The sequence below is a fragment of the Blastomyces gilchristii genome (genome assembly GCF_000003855.2).
Source record: "Blastomyces gilchristii SLH14081 genomic scaffold supercont1.9, whole genome shotgun sequence".
NCBI lineage: Eukaryota > Fungi > Ascomycota > Eurotiomycetes > Onygenales > Ajellomycetaceae > Blastomyces > Blastomyces gilchristii.
Window position 1 is genome coordinate 1,435,369 of NW_003101674.1, and position 21,496 is coordinate 1,456,864.

At 38.6% G+C, this 21,496-nt stretch overlaps 5 protein-coding genes across 5 annotated transcripts; 3 read left to right on the forward strand and 2 right to left on the reverse strand.

The window, feature by feature from the left end:
* Nucleotides 1–1,569: 1,569 nt before the first annotated feature.
* Nucleotides 1,570–3,556, reverse strand: BDBG_04684 (uncharacterized protein; the record flags this gene model as incomplete). The annotated part of the gene is made up of 5 exons (XM_031721790.1): nt 1,570–2,292; nt 2,446–2,741; nt 2,809–3,338; nt 3,390–3,427; nt 3,500–3,556. 5 exons carry the CDS (start codon nt 3,554–3,556, stop codon nt 1,570–1,572), a joined length of 1,644 nt encoding a protein of 547 aa, XP_031578656.1.
* A 256-nt stretch (nt 3,557–3,812) lies between these two features.
* Nucleotides 3,813–7,752, forward strand: BDBG_04685 (nucleoporin Nsp1). Its single transcript, XM_002624775.2, has 5 exons — nt 3,813–4,046; nt 4,117–5,839; nt 5,932–6,055; nt 6,145–6,834; nt 6,937–7,752. The coding sequence occupies exons 2-4, from the start codon at nt 4,167–4,169 to the stop codon at nt 6,373–6,375; spliced, it is 2,028 nt and encodes a 675-aa protein (XP_002624821.1). The 5' UTR covers nt 3,813–4,046; nt 4,117–4,166; the 3' UTR covers nt 6,376–6,834; nt 6,937–7,752.
* On the reverse strand, nt 6,618–8,870 carry BDBG_04686 (uncharacterized protein). Its single transcript, XM_002624776.2, has 5 exons — nt 8,564–8,870; nt 8,261–8,485; nt 8,018–8,083; nt 7,778–7,843; nt 6,618–7,663 (listed from the first exon to the last, which is right to left on the reverse strand). Exons 2-5 carry the CDS (start codon nt 8,392–8,394, stop codon nt 7,624–7,626), a joined length of 306 nt encoding a protein of 101 aa, XP_002624822.1. The 5' UTR covers nt 8,395–8,485; nt 8,564–8,870; the 3' UTR covers nt 6,618–7,623.
* A 507-nt stretch (nt 8,871–9,377) lies between these two features.
* Nucleotides 9,378–12,319, forward strand: BDBG_04687 (14-3-3 family protein). Its single transcript, XM_002624777.2, has 6 exons — nt 9,378–9,977; nt 10,488–10,563; nt 10,634–10,940; nt 11,013–11,254; nt 11,320–11,390; nt 11,461–12,319. Exons 2-6 carry the CDS (start codon nt 10,503–10,505, stop codon nt 11,581–11,583), a joined length of 804 nt encoding a protein of 267 aa, XP_002624823.1. The 5' UTR covers nt 9,378–9,977; nt 10,488–10,502; the 3' UTR covers nt 11,584–12,319.
* A 1,449-nt stretch (nt 12,320–13,768) lies between these two features.
* Nucleotides 13,769–14,288, forward strand: BDBG_17159 (uncharacterized protein; the record flags this gene model as incomplete). The annotated part of the gene is made up of 2 exons (XM_031724943.1): nt 13,769–14,100; nt 14,252–14,288. Coding segments are annotated over 2 exons (368 nt in total), but the record flags the coding sequence as incomplete, so codon positions are not given.
* Nucleotides 14,289–21,496: the final 7,208 nt, after the last annotated feature.

The following is a 21,496-nucleotide window of genomic DNA, read 5'->3' on the forward strand; positions in this document are numbered from 1 at the left end:
TATAAAAATTAATAAAGTAAGTTAAATAATAGTAATATTAAATATCTAGTAGTCTTAACTAAGTAATTTATATAAGAAAAAATCTTACTTCTAATAAAGAGATTTCTCTAATAGAGAATAGACAGCTATAATAAGCTCTTCATTAAAAGAGAAGATATTATAAGTAAAATAGAGTAATAAAATTACTAGATTTTTCAAATTTATTATTAATATAGTTCTTTTCATCAGTAGAGATATAGATTATATATAAGAAAATAATAACTTTTAAAGCTGTTAAAAAGAATAAGTAAACTTGTAAGAAAAATACTAAGTTATAATATATTATTCTTAAGAAATAGAAGAAGATAAATATTATAAAGAAGAGAATGAAGTAAGAGATAGCTTATTAAATAATAAAGTAGTAAAAAGATATAAATAAGACTGTAAGAGCTGCTTAATAACAGATTAAAAAGAAGCTTAGAGATATAAAAAAGACTTAAGAGTAAAAAGAGAAGAAAGAATAAACTACTGTATAACAGTAATCACAGTTAAATAAGAAAAAGATTAAAGAATTTAAAAATTATCTTTCTAATCAGAAAAGTAGATTCTTGATTTTATAAAAAGTGACTAAATTGCATTTTCAGAGCTCTGTCAGAGTACTCATAGATTCACTATCAGAGAAATCTGATAATATTATAATCTCTACTAATTTAATAACTAGTTACTCACTAAATCTGTCTTCATTTAAAATTTCATATTCTAGATAAGTTATTAAGTCAAATAAATATTTACAGAATTAGCTGTATATTTTTATATGTAGTTCTCTCTATATATTTTCATCATATAATATATCACCTTAAAATCTAATTGCATTGTTGAGATATCATTGAAAATATTTCATCATAGTGATGATGAAATGACAGGCATTGAGTAAACAAGTTTTCTTTATTTTTGCCCTCCTTAGACACAAGCTTATTTATTATCTACCCAAGTGCTAAACCTGATATTACCAAAATCTCACGCCCTGAGAGAATAACAAGAGAATAACACAAAAGGAACAGGAGAAATACATGTTAGTTAATAAGCATAGGCTCTAGGTACCTCCTATATATATTAAAATATGACTAAGGTGGTGAACAGTGAAGACTACCAGAGTCAGATCCAGGTTGAGAATCGAAAATGCTCAATGAGGAAACAAAGTTATAAAACGTAAACAATAAACTCCTGCAAAGGCGGTCGGTGTATGTGTCGATCTCGATAGGTAGGGTGGGCGAAGAAAGGGAAGTCAGGACTCCTTTGCAGGAAGAGGGGAAATTAAAAGAAAAGGGCGCAAGGAAAGAAAAGGTCTGCTTTTCCCATCGCGTTATTTTCTGTCTTTTTATTTTTAGACTTCTCTTCCTTCGCCCGGGCCTATTTCGTCCTCCTTAACTCCATTGCTATCTACGTCGCCTGCTACAAGACAACGATCTGATGAGGGTATAAATATGATACGACGATTATATGCATGCATATGAATATACGTAGATGGCCCGGGTATGTATATACCCATTGCGTGCACCAGGGCAAAAGCATGAGTAAGCTAGACTATTTTTACTTCCTCACCTGCCTAGCATGTTTGACCAGGTTCTCAATAACACCCTCGAACGCCTCTTTCTCTCCAATCTGCGCATCGCGCCGCTTCAACCAGTACTCCAATACCTCGCTGGCACGTACGGTCATCTGCTCCAACCAGGAGATATGCTGCCGCAGCTCGTTGTCTGCAAAGTTATCCAGGGCAGCATCCGTGGTGGCGCATAGGCGACGGACGGCTGAAAGGTCCAGTTCAGGAGGAGGTTCGGGTCCACGACGTCGCGGTGGACGGCTACGTGATGTAGAGCGACCTGAGCCATGAGGCCCCGAGGACCGCCCCTGGCCATCCCTTTTCGCTTTGCTAGCGGAGGATGGAGCGCCGGTAGCTGAGTTGGAGGAGGATTGGGAATTGCCCTCTAAATTTATTGAGGGCAGCACTAGCTTTTTCTGCTTGGATGCGGGGAGGATTTCGTCTAGGTCGACAGGGACGCCAAGGGAGACGAGGAAAACACGGCGGATGTGAGACTTTGTCCAATTGGCAGGTTGGAGGGGAGGTGGTGAGACAAGCTGGGACCAGAGTGATCGAGAACGTTCAGTGATGAATATGTCGGAGTCTGGGATGGGAGAAAGGGGTGGGAGGGATGGGAGATTTGCGGAGCCGGGGAACAAAGAGTTGAGTTGGTCGCATGTTGCTGTGAGAAGGTCTTGGAGGTTTTTTATGGAGTTGAAGTCTAAAAGGGTCGGCTGTATTGAATATGATAGCCGATCAGTTTACAGTTCCTCTTTCTTTTGGAGGGCCAATCAACGGTAGGCTAGATTCCAGGAAATAAATGTCTCGGAATCGCCAGATAGGTTGTATCTGTGTCTGGGATTGTACTTTATGCTAAGGCTACTTACAAGGGAGGGTGAGGGAGGTTGTTGCACGGGGACACTGGTAATTTGACCCGTATCCTCATTGACAACCTCCGTTGGTTGTTGAAATGCAGCTTCTCCAAAATCACCGAAATCATCCTCTTCAGCATTTTCCTCTCCATCGAAGTCATAAAAATCGTCACCAAGGGCTTGATCATCAGGTTCATTTTCAGAGGGATCATGTGCAGCACGATCGTCAGATGTCTGTTTTTCTGTTAAGGAGCTTTTCCGTCGGACATGGCTTCGATGCTCGGATCTACTCGTCGAAGAGTTTGGAGACCCTGGTTTGGTCAATCGTCCCTCTGAAATCCGAGAAGGGAGTGGCCAAGGAGCAGGGAGAAAGCTTACCTGGCACGTCTGGAACTGTCTGGATAACATCTGGAAGTGAATCACTAGGGCCTCGTCGGTGCGCAGTAAATGAGCGTCGTAAATCGTGTTCACCTGGAGATTCAACCCGGCAAAGCATGGTTTCCGGAACCGGGCTTCCCTCAGTGCTGCTATTTTGCGGTTGATCAGGTGATGTAATGCAGGGTTGAGACGAGTGTTCTTGTATTTTAAATATCATATCCGGCGCAGAATCTGCTTTATGAGATTCGTAGGCGCGTGTTCCTGGCTCTTCTCCGTAGCTCGGTGAACTGGGATCGATTTTCTCGACAATAGTTCGCGGTACCATCTTTGGGTCTAAGGTTGCTCTTGTGCTTGCCCTTGACCCTGGTCTGCTGGGTGGTCCGTTGCCGAGAATCTCGATTTCATCTGGAACAGCGTCCAATCCCCTTGTTTCGTACGCAGGGGAGCCAGGAACCTCGCCGTAGCTTGGAGAATTGTCAATTTTCTCTACGCGTGTCCGGGGTATTGGCGAGGGTGTTCGAGACCGTAGGCTGGGTCGATGCCTTCAGAAGCATCGGAAAAGTGCTCCTCTTCACTTTCACACGCCGTAGATAACGCGAAAGTTAGCTGCCATCCACTTCTACTAAATTTTAGACCATTAGGAAGGAATAAAGCATACGGGATGGTTGAGCCCCAGGGGCGTCCAGCTCACCCCTTTTAGGGGTGGCTCCAGCAAGATGCTAGGAGGGCGGGAACGCCGCTCTGTCATTGGAAAGGTCCCAAGTCCTCCAGATCAACGCCCATAGATCAACACAAATAGCGTAGTTACTTGTGAAGTTATTACCTGCTTCAAATCCCTAATAGTAGCCAGGTTGTGTGTGAGATGAACAGGCAAACGAACAAGAAACAGCGAAGGCCTCATCTGACGATTTAAGCCCGCTCGGATTCTGCCAAGGCGGTCTGGAGCCCCAAAAAACACTCAGCCTGTATTGTTACCGTTTCCGGAAGTAATTTGGGCGAGTCCTCTCGAATGGTTGTATGGTACGATAAATATACACAGACCTGGCCGCAACTGCTAAAAGAGCTCTGCAAAAACCATCACCACGACGGGCGATTCTCAGCAAAAGGAGAACGCTGCCTGCTGCTTCCACCGTTAAGGGCATAGAACTGAGAACTGCCACCCCTTGGACACCCGTATAGTAACCTTCTAACTGTTACACAAGCTAACTCTGCTATACTTATACCGGGTTTCACCATTTGTAAGTTTGTCAGTTTAGATCCTATGCCAACCAGATTTTTGACAGATTATTGATTATTGCCAACTCTTAGGAAACACCGGTTCTGAAACCCAGGGAAACAAACCGCAAGTATCTGCCACGATGTCTAACCCATTTCAGTTCGGGACCCCGTCAACATCGGCAGGTTCCAATACTCCTCCTGTATTTGGTACGGCTGGCGCATCACCATTTTCCCAACCCGCGTCCGGAAAGCCTTCTGGTGGTCTCTTCGGAAATATCGGCGCGACACCGACAACAACGACAGGTTCCTCCTCTTCATCTTTGTTTACGACAACCCCAGCAACAGGGCAGACGGCTTCTTTGTTTGGTGGTCAAGGCTCAAAACCTACGTTTGGCGGCACCCCTTCCAGCAACCCGTTTGGGAATCCTTCAAACCCAGGACAAGCCTCGGCGACGAACCTATTTGGAAGTGCAAGCCAGACTCCTAAATCAACAGAACCTGCATCATCCGGCCAAACTCAGACTGTGTTATTTGGAGAAGCAGGCAAAACGGCTCCAGGAACGGGTGGTTTGTTTGGGAATGCTACTCCAGCACCGTCGAACGGAGCATCATTATTTGGCAACATGTCAACTACACCTGCCGGACCCCCTCCTCAGACCTCAGCTGGGCAGGGCCTTTTCACAAGCCAAGCATCGACAAAACCTGGGGAGTCAGCATCTCTTTTCGGACAAAAGCCAGCTTCCTCTACTTCTTTCGGGAGTCTAGGCGTAACCACAAACGCCCTATCGTCAGCAGCCGCGCCTACAACAACCGCAGCAGCGCCAAGTTTATTCAAAGGCGCTTCCCAATCGCAAACGCCAAGTACGGGTAACTTATTCGCTTCTCCGGCCGCTAAAGGTCAGGCCGTGGAGACAGGGAAACCACAGGCAAAACCGACCCCGCCCCTATTCGGTGCACCCGCGATATCAACCACTCCCCAGGCATCTGGTTCGCTATTCAATACTCCTGGGACTTCGGGAGCTCAATCACAACAAAAGCCATTTAGCTTTCCTTCCTCCAAACCCACTTCGGGTGCTTTTACACCAGCCACAATGTCAGAAACTGCCCAGAAGCCTCTTTTTGGAGCAACGGCGGTTACTACTACTCCATCGACTACAAGCACAACGACAGCAGCACCTGCTGCTGGGCTATTTGCTGGCCTAATTACCCCGAAAACCAATACTCCCAAAGATTCAACTACCCCGGCTACTACTTCAAGCCAGCCAGCAGGTGGAATGTTCAGCCTTGGTAAGCCGACGACCACGACAGCTCCAGTGAGATCTCAAGCAACGACCTCTGCTGCTGGAGCAACAACTACTGCTGCACCTACAACAGGCGCCACCACTGCCACTACTAGTGCTGGTGGAACAACATCAACTCCAGCCACCGCTAGTGGCCTTGGGGCGTCGACCGTAGGCCCAGCTCCTCCAGCACAATCGCGGCTCAAAAATAAAACCATGGATGAGATCATCACCCGCTGGGCGACTGATTTAACAAAATATCAAAAGGAATTCCAAGAACAAGCTGAGCAGGTTGCCGATTGGGATCGGATGCTTGTGGAAAATGGAACAAAGGTGCAGAAACTGTACGGTAATACAGTCGATGCGGAAAGAGCTACACAGGAAGTTGAACGCCAATTAGCATCTGTAGAGGGACAACAAGATGAATTGAGCTCGTGGCTCGATAGATATGAACAAGAGGTTGAGGCTTTGTTGTCGAAGCAGGTTGGGATCACGGATTCATTGCAAGGACCTGACCAAGAGCGTGAACGAACGTAAGTCCAACTTGCTCCATTACCAAGCCACCATATTATTTCCTGGTCCCCCCACTCTAGCAAAACCATCATGCTAAACTAATCTTGCCCAGATACAAACTCGCGGAACGTCTCTCCGAACGACTCAATGAAATGGGCCAGGACTTGACAAGCATGATCGAGGAGGTCAATTCCGCCTCCTCCACTTTGAGCAAGACCTCCAAATCCGATGAACCTGTATGTCCCACTGAGCAATTACTATTTTTCTATGTTATATATAAATAACATATGAGTTTTGCTAACCCTAACGCTTTACACCCTTCCAGATCTCTCAAATCGTCCGTATCCTCAATTCGCACCTTTCCCAACTTCAACTCATCGATCAAGGCACGGCCAATTTACATGCAAAGATCGCTGCTGCGCAAAAGCTAGGTGGCTCTCTTAGTGCCCATCAACATCAAGGCACATATAGCCAGCTTCGGAATGGAATTGGAAATGGGATGGGTGGCGGAGGTGCCGCAGATGACTTTTACAGAGCTTACATGGGCCGTCGGTAAAGGAAGAACTGATGTAAGAGTTGAAAGGGGAGGCTTAGTCAACAAAAAATTTCCCTCTGGATATCAACTTGTGGTAGGAAACTTTTCGGTATACCCGACGCCTTGGGATCTTTTTTCCTCTTGTGTTATTTTTACTATTCTATCATCCATCACCCATGTTTCTTTAGGCAATCAAATTTTGTACACTGTCGTATCCCATACTACCCGTTATTTTAAATACCTTTTCCACTGCTCATTGTGAGCAAAAGTTTTTGTAATACATTAGGACCGCTTGTCGCTAGTTTTACTTTAATCCTGCCGATAAAAAATAAGGTCAGACCGAGTGACCGACTATATTTTCATCTTAAAACTTGACAATCAAATCAAGCTTCCAGAACAGCTCTATCTGGGCCTGGATTTCACCCTTCTCACCGAAGTTTCATGACAACGAAGTAATAATGAGTATATGTACTGTTTACTGTACTACCCCGGCCCCTCTCCGTCTTCGTCACTTCCTCCCCCTCTGGCAATGGCCATTTCTATGGATGAATCCGCTTACTTGTCTGGGACGGAAACCTACAGCAAGAAAACCATAGCCCAGGCCTCCAAGTTTGCGATCCGGCATATGGACATATCCCGAGGCCAGTGGGTACTGTACCTACCTACACTATACACTCCAACGTTCCAATTTGAAACTGAGCGCAAATCACCCATTTCAAAAGAAAAACATGTGTTTTGCTTGAATTGATTTCGACGACCCTACAAGGAGGAACAGGGGAAGAAATGGAAAGGAAAAAGAATCCAAGGAAATACCAAGAAATCCAACAGGGACAAGAGGAAATGGAGAAAACGAATGAACCGCACACAGGAGAAAAACGATTTATATATGTATATATACAAAGATATATTCCAAACTATCTTCTTCACCAGTTGACTGTTTGACGGGTCAAGCAAGTATGTATGTATGTAAGAGTGTTAAGGAGAGGGGAGATGATGCTTAGAATGGGAGCAAAACGAAAAATCCCATCAGAGAATTAAAAGAAAAGCAACACAAAAAAGACAACCTAGTGTTTCAGTGTCAATTTCTTTCTGTTGTTTGAGCTTCTCTTTTTTCCCCCCATACTTTCATAGTTCATATTCTGCCCCTAAATTCCCTTTGATCCTTTATACAAATGTTGCCTTGCACAGATACGGTGCACTGGGGAGAAAAGGAAGGGGAAGGAGAATCAAAAAGCTATCCGGAAGCGGTTTTTATTTTTAGTTTCCTGTTTAGTTCTGCTCACCACCGTGTTCCTTGGTGAGTTGCTCGCTGTAATGGAATTTCACACTCGTCAGAGAGATACATATAAAATAGCTTGTTATAGTTCTTTGCAAATGCAAAAAGAGCAGTGACTTGAGGGGAAAGAAGTATATGAACACGTACATATGAGCATCAAGTTCATCGAGATGCTGGCGCTGCTGCTTCAGCTTTTCTCTTAAGCTTCGTAGCCTGTTCGATACAGTTTCAAATGTTTAGTAAATTAGATTTCCCAAGTTGTAGGCTCCTGCCCTCCCGACCTTCCAATTTTTCAATTCTTTAAGACATTTTCAATGTAAGAAAGGAACGGGAATCGGGGGAATCGGGGGAGGCGGAAGTAAGAATGACAAAGGAACGAAGACGTACTTTTCCATCTCCCGTTGCTTGATAAACATGGCTTCATCGGCAGCTTCCTTCTTGCTCCATGAATTGCTATTGTTCAACACCAGAGTATCCATTAGTTTTCCTGTTTTTCAGATAACCAAGTTTCTTTGCCTTCTTCTTTTATATAGACCCATCTGAAAAGCGGTCTCGTTTGTGATGGTGGGTAGTCTTGCAGGTGTGCAGGGGAACGGACTGATAAAAAACCAAAGCAACGACGTTACCTACCTAGTGGACAGTTTCCCAGTTGCCCGGGGAGAACCAACGTCACCTTCAGCCATTCCTACGGCAGCAACGGAGAATAAGCGCTTGAGGGGCAGCTGGCTAGCGCGGAGAAGAGGTCTGGCAGTTTGACGGAGCATGTTTGATCGTGGTATGAAGTAGTTCTTTGTGAGGAGGGGATGTATGTGAAGGCTGAGCTGCGTTGGAAGGTAGGTAAGAGAGAAGGGAGAACTGGAAGCTTATTCGTTAGCGACCTGCCTTCAATAATGGCTAGTGCATATGTTTTTATTACAAGGGAGGGCTTCGTACATTTGCTTGAGCGTGGGAGAGCGATGTTTGATTTGGGAGGCAAGGAATGTCGTTAGGTTGCTTCATTATTGTACTCCGTCAATACGCTAGCTTTCTTCGGCAACCCTGGAACCTTGGAAGCGTGCGTCATTGCTGACTCAGTCACCCCCCAACGCACATCACATGACATCTCTCCTCGCCACACATAATTCGCTGCGAAGAATTGGGGAAATTGTGAAACCGGCCAGCATATATGGAATATGGTTCCAAATGTGGTGATGAAATATTTTACCCAACTTATTTTATCATTTTAATCCATGAAGAGTTGGAGTAGATAATTTTGCTTTTACAAAGTCCCGTCTTGGCTGATTCAGACGTCTCCTCTTAAACTGGTAACTGAGACGTGGAATAAGCAATAAGAGTGACGCCCTGATTCTCTCTTGGTGTCCCTATTGGCCCCTCTTCCTATCTATTATCAAGAAGAACCATTTTAGCGTCCACCAGGACAGCGTAATCCTGGTAGATTTGTTGTATGATACTTTCTGGGTTGAAAAGTGTGTTTAACGGACGAACCGGGGTAAGGTGGGGAGAACACTGGCGCCGAATTATGATGATATTTTATTGTACTGTACTGATTTCTATCTCAATTGCAGCCTTGCCAGCCTGCCCACCTACCGCCACTTGCGAAGAGTCGTAGTGAGCAAAATAATGGTAGTGCCCACGAAACTGCAAGAAATACGCCTTGCATGCACAGCGCTTCTTAGCGTTGAAATTTAAACTAGAGCCGTCAAAATTCTGGTGGCTCAACGGCTGTGGCATTAATTATTGAGGAATCGAGAACATTAACGCACAGTTCATAGATCCGCCCTGGGTGTAAAATACCGCGTAGGAATATAAGTCTTCTCTACTAAATACAAGGTAGGAGGGACATTTAAACGATTTGAAATATACCACCAGTAGATGTTATGTCTAGCAGCAGGCTGCGGGGCATTGCTTGCCGAAGTCAAGAGCAATCTGTACAGAGAGTCATGGAAAATCAATGAAATACAATGAAATACAATATACAATAATGGGTAACTAGAGCAATCGCGTACGTGTCAGACACTTTTTATTTCAATCTATCAGCCACAGTGGTTGGTTGTGAAAGGCGGAAGTTGGAATTGCCTAAAGAGGGGCCCGTGTTGCTGACTACTCCGTCACCTCCTCACCTGATCCACCTCCGTTTCTTCTTCTATCTTCAACCTTCTTCTTCCCCCCGATTATTCCAACACTCGCCCTGTCTCCATCTCTGCCCAACCACCCACCACCACCACACCCGCTGCTTGGTCTGCTTCCCAATCTTCCCCCTAGTCGTCCAACTACTACTTCCCCGCGAGATTTTAACTCTTTGTCAGTCCTCTGCCTTACTTTTTGCAACGCGTTATATCTCTTCCAGGTAAGAAGCGTGTCTTGTTTTGTGTGCGTGATTCCACTGCCTTGCCTCAGCAACCAGCTTCGATCGCTGCTTCAGCACCCTCTGGTATTCTTGCCCAAGACTATCTGTTCTCGAGTCGCATTCTCCTGATAACGTTCATCCTTATCTACGCTCCCGTATTTCCCAAGTTGCCTACTGTTCATCGTATTTCATTGTTGGTTGTGGAGTTCTATCGGGCGGTGTCACAGCAACATCTGGATCGCGTGGAAACTTCCCAGCAATCCACCACCAAATCACCCCCCATCTTCGTCACACATATTTTCTACATAAAAGTTCCATCTTGCGCATTCGTTCGGGGTTTTAATTTCGATTCTACTTTCAAGATGCTCCAAAGAAGGATGATGACCCCTCTTTTTCGTGCTAACTCCTCTTTTCCGTTTCGCTCGGTTTCAATAGCAATCAATGTCTAACAGTTGAATGTGTTGTTCATCGGACCCCTGTCTACCTCACACTAACATACGTCGGTTGTAGGAGCCTTGATTCATAATGGGCTACGAAGATGCTGTATATCTGGCCAAGCTCGCCGAGCAGGCCGAGCGCTACGAAGGTCCGTGCAATAAATATGCTACTCTTCCCAAGCGCCTACAATGACAAGGGAAATATTGACTCTGGATTAGAAATGGTGGAGAACATGAAGATTGTGGCTTCCGCAGATAAAGAGCTATCCGTTGAGGAACGCAATCTACTTTCCGTTGCTTATAAGAACGTGATTGGCGCCCGTCGTGCGTCCTGGAGAATCGTCACCTCCATTGAGCAAAAGGAAGAGTCGAAAGGCAACGAGTCGCAGGTTGCTCTTATTAAGGAGTACCGTCAAAAGATCGAGACCGAATTGGCCAAGATCTGCGAGGATATCCTCGATGTGCTCGATAAGCATCTTATCGCCTCAGCGGAAACCGGAGAATCCAAGGTCTTCTACCACAAGATGTAAGGAACTATCTGATTCCTCCACTTCGATCCTCTATTGGCCTGTTTTTCTGATGTATCTGTCGGTTTTAGGAAGGGAGACTACCACCGCTATCTCGCAGAGTTCGCACTTGGAGACAAGCGCAAGACCTCTGCTGACAAGTCGCTCGAGGCTTACAAAAATGCGACTGAAGTTGCTCAGACCGATCTTGCCCCGACCCACCCCATCCGTCTGGGACTTGCTCTCAACTTCTCTGTCTTCTACTACGAAATCCTCAACTCACCAGATCAGGCTTGCCACCTTGCCAAGCAAGCTTTCGATGACGCTATTGCCGGTACGTTGTAGATTCAGAGGACATCACTTAAAAAAAGAACAACATAAACTAAATTGAATCCGTAGAACTTGACACACTAAGCGAGGAGAGCTACAAGGACTCGACCCTTATTATGCAGCTTCTGAGAGACAACTTGGTATGTGCCCCTCATTCCCCCCCTAATCAACTCTTGAAGAATATGAATGAATATCTAACTCGCGCTCAAGACTCTCTGGACGTCATCTGAGGCAGAACCCGCCCCCGAGGCTGCCCCAGCTGCCGCTCCCAGTGAGCAAAAGGAGGACGCCCCTGCTGCCCCCGCTGAGGAGGCTCCCAAGGCTGCTGAGTAAATGGGCGGTGGGGAAATGAATGAGTATTTTTGCTGTTTTTTAGATCGGAGGAGTGGGTACAAGGGAAACTTTGTGTGTGTTGCTATTTTGCCCGCCTCTTTTCGACATTATCCATGTTCTTTAATTTCCTGTCTTAACAACCCCGCACCGGCACCTGATCACCCTTCCCAATTATCACCGACCCATCAAGGCTCTCACTGACACCCTCTAACACATGCACGCACTTTCTCTCCATAACCCACTCTCGTTCCCCCTTGATTTTAGCGGCGGGGAAAGTTCTACAAATTATTATTTTATTATTTCGTTTTTTATATTATTCACGTGTGTGTTTTCTGCTTTTCCCACCTTTTTTTGCCCCTTAGTATCTGAAAACCAAAAAAGAAGGTTGGTTGATTGAGTTGAAAAAAATACGCATAACGTTCTTTCTCAAGAGAGAGAACATCCCCCCGGCTCTCTTCTCCATTTCCCGTTTCACCTCTTGCCCTCTAAAAAAAAATTTTGTCTTTTTGATAAGTGGGTTATTAAAGTAGGTAGAACTTGGGCTCTCACATCAATGTTTTTCGGAATCTTTGGTCAGCTACAAAAAAGCAGATCTTCTACAGCGAAAAAACAAAAAGAAAACTCAAAACAACACATTATGCTAAATATTTTAAAAATAAATCAAAAAAAAAAAAAAAAAAAATCAATATCACAGATATTTTTTATAATTATTTCTTTTTTTCTGTTGCTGAAAAAGTGAAAGAAGTAGAGAATTTTTTTTTTCTTATTTCTATACACATGTTTATATTAAAACTTATTATATCTGTGAGAAAGTATGTCTATATATCTATGTTTAAAACTCAGATTAAACTTTATAGTTATTATATTATATTACTTATAATTATAGTTTATATTTATTACATTAATTTCAAATTACTTTATTTTAAATATTAAAAATTTCAGATTCACTATTTAATAAAGATAAAAGATTAATTGATTGTATATTAATCTAACCACGCAGCATTCTTTTCATAGATATGTGAGTTATATAATCTTATATAGAGTATTCAGTTAACACTCTTTCTAATTACAAGTACTTAAGTATCTAGACTGACTGCTGAGATTATAAATTTTACATTTAATCTTATTTAATCTGATCTCATACATTTCTTAACATGAATTCTACTGAGACTAATTATTAAAAAAACATGCAAAGTAACTATATATCAGATTTTAAAATGAGATTATGACTTGAAAAAAATGAGAAAGTAATCTTATTTAGTCTCATTTAGTCTTATTCTTAGTATAAAGTTACTATTTTTAGACATTTTAAGGTTTTTTTTAAACTATTTTTAATTTTTTAAAAAGTAATACTTTTTAATAATGCTCAAATAAGATTTAAAGTCATTTAAAGCAATAAAAATAATTTAAATTGAGAAGTAGAAATTGTGATTCAAAGGTTGCTTGTCAGCGTACAATTACAGGTGTACACTGGCTTCTTATATATCATAATATTATACACTAAATTAATTAGTGGCTGCTATGACTCCTTTACACTTGTAAGCAAGTTTGAAAGTGACTGTGTTATTATCTGATAATCATACATTCTTTTAAATCACTGTACATTCTTCTGAATCACATTCTCTCTCATCAGATTCAGTCATGCTTATATGACTATAATATCTACTCTAGCTTCATGCAGATTAGTGTATCACTAGTGTTCATAATCTTATAGTCTATTTCTGATTCAGCTAGTGTCTTATGTATACTCTTATAAAGAAACTTTCACTATATTATATTACTTATTCACTAACTTTTCTCATTCTTCAATCATCTTCTTCATCATTGTCATTATTGAATGTTACTATCTTATTCAAGATTTCTATCTCTTCTTCTATTCAACTCTTTTCATCTGTTTATTTATTACATTGTATGTGTTTCTGATGCTGATCTTCTGTTCTCATAATAAGTGTTCTTATAGTGCTCATATCAGACAGTTTATTAGCAGTAAGTGTAATGTATTATGAAATATGATCAGAACTTGTTTATCTTCTAATAATTGTCAGAATATACTATCATGAATAGCATATCTTCTTCATTTTCTTATATACTCTTGATCTTTTTCTTCTCAGCAGGTTTCTGATTGTGTTTTCTGACATGATTTTGTATAAACACAGATGCTGATATGTTGTTTTTATTTATATAGAATCTTCATATATTAACAGATCTGTATTCACTGATGATAGTGAACTCAATGTTGAATTATTGATCAAGAACTTGAAGAACACAATAATGAAGAAATTGTTTATATTATATATAACTGAGTCTTCTATGTCTCTCTCTGCTCTCTCTGTTTCTTTCTCTGTCACTCTCTCTCAATCTTCTACATCTGTCCCTGTGTCTGATTCTCCTGCTTCTGCTACTTCTGTTCCTGTAATTCTCACTTCTGCTACTTCTGGTTTTACTGTCTCTGCTTTTATTATCAGCTCTTTCTATTTCAAGGAGATATTGTATAGACTTAATAAACTACATTTCTCAGTGTGTATACTCTCACTCTTCTTACTGACTCTCAGAATAATTTATTATACAAAGACTATGTATAATATAACTATTTAAAGCTTGATCATAGATGCTGATTATTACATTCATTTTAAATATTTATAATGAGATAATTGTTTATTTATATCAGAGAATCACTTCTCTTCTTCACAGTATTGAGATTATAAGTCTTTTTCTTTTTCATCTTTTTCTTTCTGATACTGATTTTTCTATTCTTAGAAAAAATTATTATGAGTTTTACTGTGTATAAAGTTATAATGTTTACAGATATCAAGAAGCTTTTTATAACTGTAAAGTTTAATATCACAGAGACATTCACTCTAGCAAATTTCTTTGAGATAATAGATCTGTATCAGTCTATTCTCTGATATCTGTCATCTGACTTTGTAATGCAGATAAAAGATATTCATGTTTTCAGAAACAGAAATGCAGATGTTGTACTCTTTTACACTCACAGATATGAGACTTATATGTCTTATCTGAGCTGTTGTTATAAGAATAAGCTGTTTGTATACTGTGTTCTGCTTTCTGTATTTCTCTGTGTCTCTCTCTCTCTTTCTGAGAAGTCTTATATGTGTTGTAATTACATGTACAACTCTAAGATCAGTGAGTATTTGTTTGATAACTATTCTCATCTCTGATTTTATGATTTTTATATACTAACAATAGTTCTTAGTTGCTTTGATATCAGAGACTATTTTAATCAAAGATGATAACATCACTGAGACTATTCTCTCTCACTCTTAAGCTTCTTCTATCACTTTCTCTTCCTTCTCTACAGAGAAGATTGTGTGCACACTGAATTGTAAGTATTCAGTTCTGAGTAGCTTCTGTCATTTATCTGATTCTGTGTCTCTCTCTTTCATTTCTTCTGTCTCTGTCTTCTCTGCTCTGACTTCTGGTTCTGTGAGTCTCATACTCTTCTTCAATTTTTCTACACATATATGTACACATTTCTATATCAGCATTTCAGTCAATCTTGTAATAAATAACATTAATATTGTACACAGAGTAGTAGAGGAATCAGAGATATGTATAATATTATTATAAGAGTAGCTTACAGCTCTTGAATTTCTTGCAGATCTTGAGTTTTGAGATTTCCTTTATTTTTAACATTTTTTGAGTGATGTGGCATGAGAAATAGATTAAATGTATGACATATGAAAATGAATGAGATATATATGATAACATTTGTCTTTTGCAGCTGATTCTTATAGTTAGTGATTAATTCATTATCTCTTTTCTTTTCTTATGCTTTTTCTTTATCTACTAGTCACTACTCTTATATGATCTCTATATAATATAGTGTTCAGTGACTAGATTCAGCAGCTTTTATCTTTTATAATTCTGTCTTATATATTATACTGTCTCTCTTCACCTGCTCAGATTACTACAGTGAACAGCTCATTGAAACTAACCTTATCTGATCTCTGAGCATTCTCAGAAGTTGAGATGACTTGATCTTATATATCTGTAAATGTTTCAGATAGTTCATTCTCTGTGATCTCTGTGATTGAACTGATGTAAACAGTTAAATTCAACTCTGAATTTCTTTTTCTTCTGTAATCTGACTCATGTGCAAGTCTGCTGCTTTAAGACTGCTCTTTATTATATTATATCTACTGTCTGCAGTGTGTTATTGTATGATCAGCTACAGTCTTATTACTTATTGAAGTGTGATATTCATCTGATTTCTCTATTACTTCTCATTCTTTTCTTATAATTGTGAAAAGATTGAAATAAGTGAGATCATCTGATTTATAAGTATCTATGATTTCTCTTATCTTATAAGACTTTTCAATTGTAAGTCTCTTCTTTTTCAATACTGATAATAGTGCTGTGAATAATCATAATCTGCTCAGATCTTGTATCTTTACTTTCATAAGTTATAAATTATTTATTAAGTTGTGTAAGATCTGTCTCTCTGATTCTTTCAATGTATATGTTCTCAGAGAATGTGATTTGAGTATTTTATATAGCTCAAATCATCTAGATTGAAACTTCTCAGAACTCTCATTATGTATGAGAACTCATATTCTCATCTTAAGACTCAATTCCTTAACTAGTGAGTCTCATATTCTTTTTGATTGAATTGCTCAGTTCAGAAGTAACTTATTAGCTTTTGTATATATGTGACTGATCTCTTTCAATCTTGATTCTGTGTCTGTAACTGTTGCATCTGCAACTGCTGTTTTCTCTTTCACCTTTTCTGAAGCATTCTCTGAGATACGCGGATGCAATTTATACAATAGATAGAATGATGAATGCTTAAAGACTGCATGCTGCTGAATTTGTATGACTAATAGTGCCTGACTGAGATATTCAATTCATAATCTTGTAGACTTGCTCACTAGATATTTTCTCAGTATATTGTCTAAGATTTTATTCAAGCATTTCATCTTTCTGTTCATCTGTGAATGATATAGTGTTGTTCTATGATGTCTTGTCTGTAATTGACTCATGAAATGCCTCACTGCTTCTTCTATAAGATTTACACTGTTATTAGTTAGAATCTCACACAGCATTTCATAGTTGATATAAATCTTATTATGTAGAAACTTCATTATTATCTTCTCTGTTATCTCTGAAACTGCTTTTACAACTGGCCAGTCAGTAGTGTAATCAATAGCAGTGATTATTCATTGATTTTCATTTAACATCTGTGATAATATGTCTATGAGGTTCATCTCTCATTATTTGAACAGTTGTATTATACACTTTATCTGATATTACACTTTCTTACATTCTAATCCTTTCTTAGATTCTTTCACAATCTGGCAATTCAGACACTCATGAGTATACATCTGAATGTTCTCAGTCATGCTTGGCTAGTATGCTCTTGATTCAAGTACACTCATGAGTTCAGAGCTTTCTAAGTGACTGAATTCCTTGTGCATGTGAGTTACTAAGTTGTATCTAAATGAAGATTCTAGATAGAGAGCTTCTATGTATTCTAGATCACAGTAAAACATAATATCATTTTTCAATTTTCTCAGCTTGAAGTTTGAAAGCATCTCTTCTACTACTCTCACAAGATACTTGTTATCTGACACCTTGTCATTCTTCAAGTAAGAGATTATAGTGTCTACTCATTCTAATTCCTTGCATTCTCTCAGTGTATTTAATACAAATATCTCTTATGTCTTATTTGCAGAACTCTCACTCATGAAATCAGGTCTGTGACTGATTGCATCAGATATCACAGTGTTCAATCTCTTTTAATATTTAATATGAAGATTGTATGCTTAGAACTCTGAGATTCAACATGCTAAGTGTTTGAAAGATTTTATCATTGATTATAGATAGATAAGGCTTTCATGATCTGTAATCACTGTTATTATATGTCTGTTGTTAATATATTTATCTTATAATATTAACACATGCTTAATTACTAGCAATTTCTTTTCATGCACTGAGTAATTGAGCTCAGTGTCTGATAGTTTTCTATTATTATATATCATCAGATGCAGCTTGCTATTCTTACTCATCTATAGAAAGATGTCTCTGATAGCTCATTCAGATGCATCTGTCTCAATGTAGAAAGATTTATCATAATCTAGTTAAATAAGCACTGAGAATGTTATTACATGTTCTCTCAGTATGAGAAAAGCCTCTTCACACACAGTATTTCAGATGATTGAATGAAACTTCTTCTTTTGCAGATTTGCATTCATTTCTCTTAATAGATCTGAGAGTGATATAGATATTCATGTGAAATCCTTGATGAATCTGCAGTAATATGAGACTAACTCAAGAAACTGTTATATATAATATACATTTCTCAGTCACAGTCAATTCACTATAATATTCAATTTCTCTGAGATGAGATGTATACAGTCATCACTCACTACATATTCTACAAACTTCAACTCTTTTATTTTAAATATATACTTTGTTAATTTGATGTAGAGCTTATACTCTGTCAGAGTTGTAAGCACTTCATCAAGATACTTCAGATATTCATTATATGAGTTTGAAAAGACTAGAATATTATTAAGATATACAAGACATGAGGTTTTATTCTATTTATAAAGAATTGTATTCATCATTATTTAGAAGATGATGAACATATTTATCAGATTAAATGATATTATCAGGAATTTGAACTTTCTTCATTACATATTAAATGCAGTTCATGGAACTGACAGTTTATCTATATAGATTTGTCAGTATTCTGAGAGAAGATTGATCTTTGATAGATATTAAGTGTTTTCAACTGTATTCAACTGTTATTGAATCTATAGCAATGAATATTCATTCTTGATTATAAGCTTATTAAGTGCTTAATAATTAATACACATCTGTCACTCCTCATCTGCCTTTTTCATGAATAGAACTGAAAAGCCTCACACACTTAATGAGAGTTGTATGAGATCATGTTCTAGAAGGTCTGTGATCTGACACTTCTGTTCTTTAAGATGTGTTTGTGACAGAGAGTATGCATTCTGATTGACTGGTTTTATGTCCCCTGTGTCAATCTCATGTACAAATTCTCATTCTGGTGACAATTCCAGTGAAAGATCTATTCAAAAGATCTTTTCATACTTCTTCAGAAGCTTCTTCATACACTTGTTCTTCTGTATATCTTTTATCTTAGTTTTCTCCACTTTCAGGTCCTGTATGACATACAGAATACTTTCAGATAAGATCTTGCAAATTGTTCTCTTTGCTTATTAGTGTGTAAGCAGATTTAATTCTTCTATATCAGAGACATGAAATGTCCTTCTCATATCAGTTAATAGAATTATATGAACTGTTTTCTTCTCATCAGTTAACTGCATATAACATGTACATCATTGAATCTGTGAATTGAATCTTTGAAATCAATTGAGTTCAAGAATAAGATTGTATTTCACATTCTGCAGCTCTCATGCTTAAATATAGCAAGATCATTCTCTGAAGTGCAAGAGAACTCTTACTCTTGCAGATGATATCAAATATCAGTTATCAGATAATCTTATACATTGAGAATTCTTCACTCAGTGAATCTCTTTCAGTCTTCAGATTATATAATTATTAATATATTATATAGAAGCTTCTGTGTCTACTAACACTTTTACAGCTATCTCTCAATTCTTATTCAAGTGCTTCTTATACATTAACATTTCAGATCTTAAGATATTGAGATGAGTGTTCACTTCATTCTCATCTGCATCTCAGTTAGAAGCCTGCTTTCTCTTAATATTTGCAGAATTCAGAGAATCATCTAACACAGACATCTCTTTTACTTTGAAGACTTTTTATAGAATATTAGTGAGTGTCTCTGAGCTCACTGATTCTGCTAGTTTTTTAACTCTCTTGCTTCTCTTGACTGTGCACACTGAGTGCACTCTTTTATATCATGATTTTGATATTTATAGTTGAAGCAAGCTCAATGCTCATAATATTAAGATTTTCACTCAGAGAATCTCTTCTTCAGAGGATTCAGTGCTTTAATAATGATATTCAGATCTAGATTCATTACATTCAGATGTGTGACTTGTGTTATAGAAGTCTGATTATCTGTTCTTCACTAAGACATACTTAATTACAGTATTTTCTGTTGTAATTGACTTACTTATTTCTGTATAATAAGAATATTGTATACTTTCTTCACTGTATCTGACTGTGAGGTTAAGCATTTTCATTTCACTCTCAACTTGAGTGTAAGATCATGAATGAAGATCTGTAAATAGAAAGATGTTAAAAGCTCTTCATTTAATATAAGATAGTGTAAGCTGAAGTGTGTGAAGTATGATATAAGATCACTCACTTATCTACACTCAGTGAAGTGTTTGTAATACTTGTCTCATGTGTTCACTTTCTCAAAGTTGTGCAAGATCTATTTGAAAAACTGATTTCATATTCATGAGAATGAATATCACTTCAGATCTGTGAGATTCATCTTTTCATCAATCATTCATAATAACTTCACTTTTTCATATAGAAACACAGTAGATCTTAAGACTTGTTAAAATTCTGTTAACTGTCTGTCTGTGAGTTCATGTTCAATCTGATAATATGATTGCATCTGACTTAGTTAGCTGATTGCAGCATCATTTTTTCAGTCATTATTGAACCTTAATAACTTCAGCAGATCTTCTGACTTAATGTATTTCATGCTCAGATTCTCATTCTGCACAGCAGTCTCTGATAATATGTATACTTCTGAAGAGGTTGTGAATAATTGTAGTGAGATCTTCAGGTTTAACATAGTTATCTGTCTATGTAAATGTTCAATCTCTCACTGCAGACCTAAGATCTGATTTTCTCTATTCTTATTAATGATGATAATTGTGTTGGCAAAGCTCTTCATAGTGAATACTTGATCTGTAGTGAATACTAATTGTTGTTTGACTTCTGCCTCAGCCTGTCACTGTGTATGCAAGGCCTTGATCTCATTTAGAATTCTTGTATATGTATAGAGCTTTGATTCTGATTTGATAATTTCAGCTGCTTTTCTTACTGCTTTGAGTAAATTCTCTGAGAGATTCTGTATATCTTCTGATTCAGATAGCAGAGAAAAGTGTTGTTTGTATCAGCTAGAGTCTAGAGAAGATATTCATTTCAGTGATTTCTTATTAATTGTATAATATCTATTGTTATATCACTGTATTATTATATTACTATATTGTTATATTGCTATATTGTTATATGATTTCTGTTGTCATTGTACAACTTCAGTGATGATCATTCTTTCTTTTATCTCTTTGAGTGAAGAGTGATCTTCTTTGAATCTGGTTCACTGCTTTCATTTCTTTTCTCACATCTCATCTGTTTACATACATGGCATTTGCCTGAGTGTGGAGTTTTCTCTCAATAAGTGAAGCAGTATTAATTGAATGCTCTGCTACTCACTGCTCTTTATATGCTATCTTTTGAGGTGTTCTAGAACCACACTGACATGATAACTATGAATTGCTTTGTAGATGGAATTATCACACTCTGAAGAAGCCTGCACTTCTCACCAGTTTTTAGACATGCTATCAGATGTGATTCAAAGGTTGCTTACCAGTGTACAATTACAGGTGTACACTGGCTTCTTATATATTGTAATATTGTACACTAAATTAATTAGTGGCTGCTATGGCCTCTTTACACTCATAAGCAAGTTCAGAAGCGGCCGCGTTATTATCCGACAGTCGTACGTTCTTCCGAACCACCGTACGTTCTTCTGAACCATAAAATCATGATCTCATTTGAAAAATATAATAAGAGTAGATAGTAAGTCTCACTGAGACAGTATAAGACTACTATCTAATGTTAAAACAGTGTAATAGAATCAGTTGAATTGATAATAAGATCATTAAATATTCTGATTCTGATTTCAGACATAGTTACACAGTCAGTCTATAAGTACCTGCTAGCTGATGTGAATATTACATACAAATCTTGT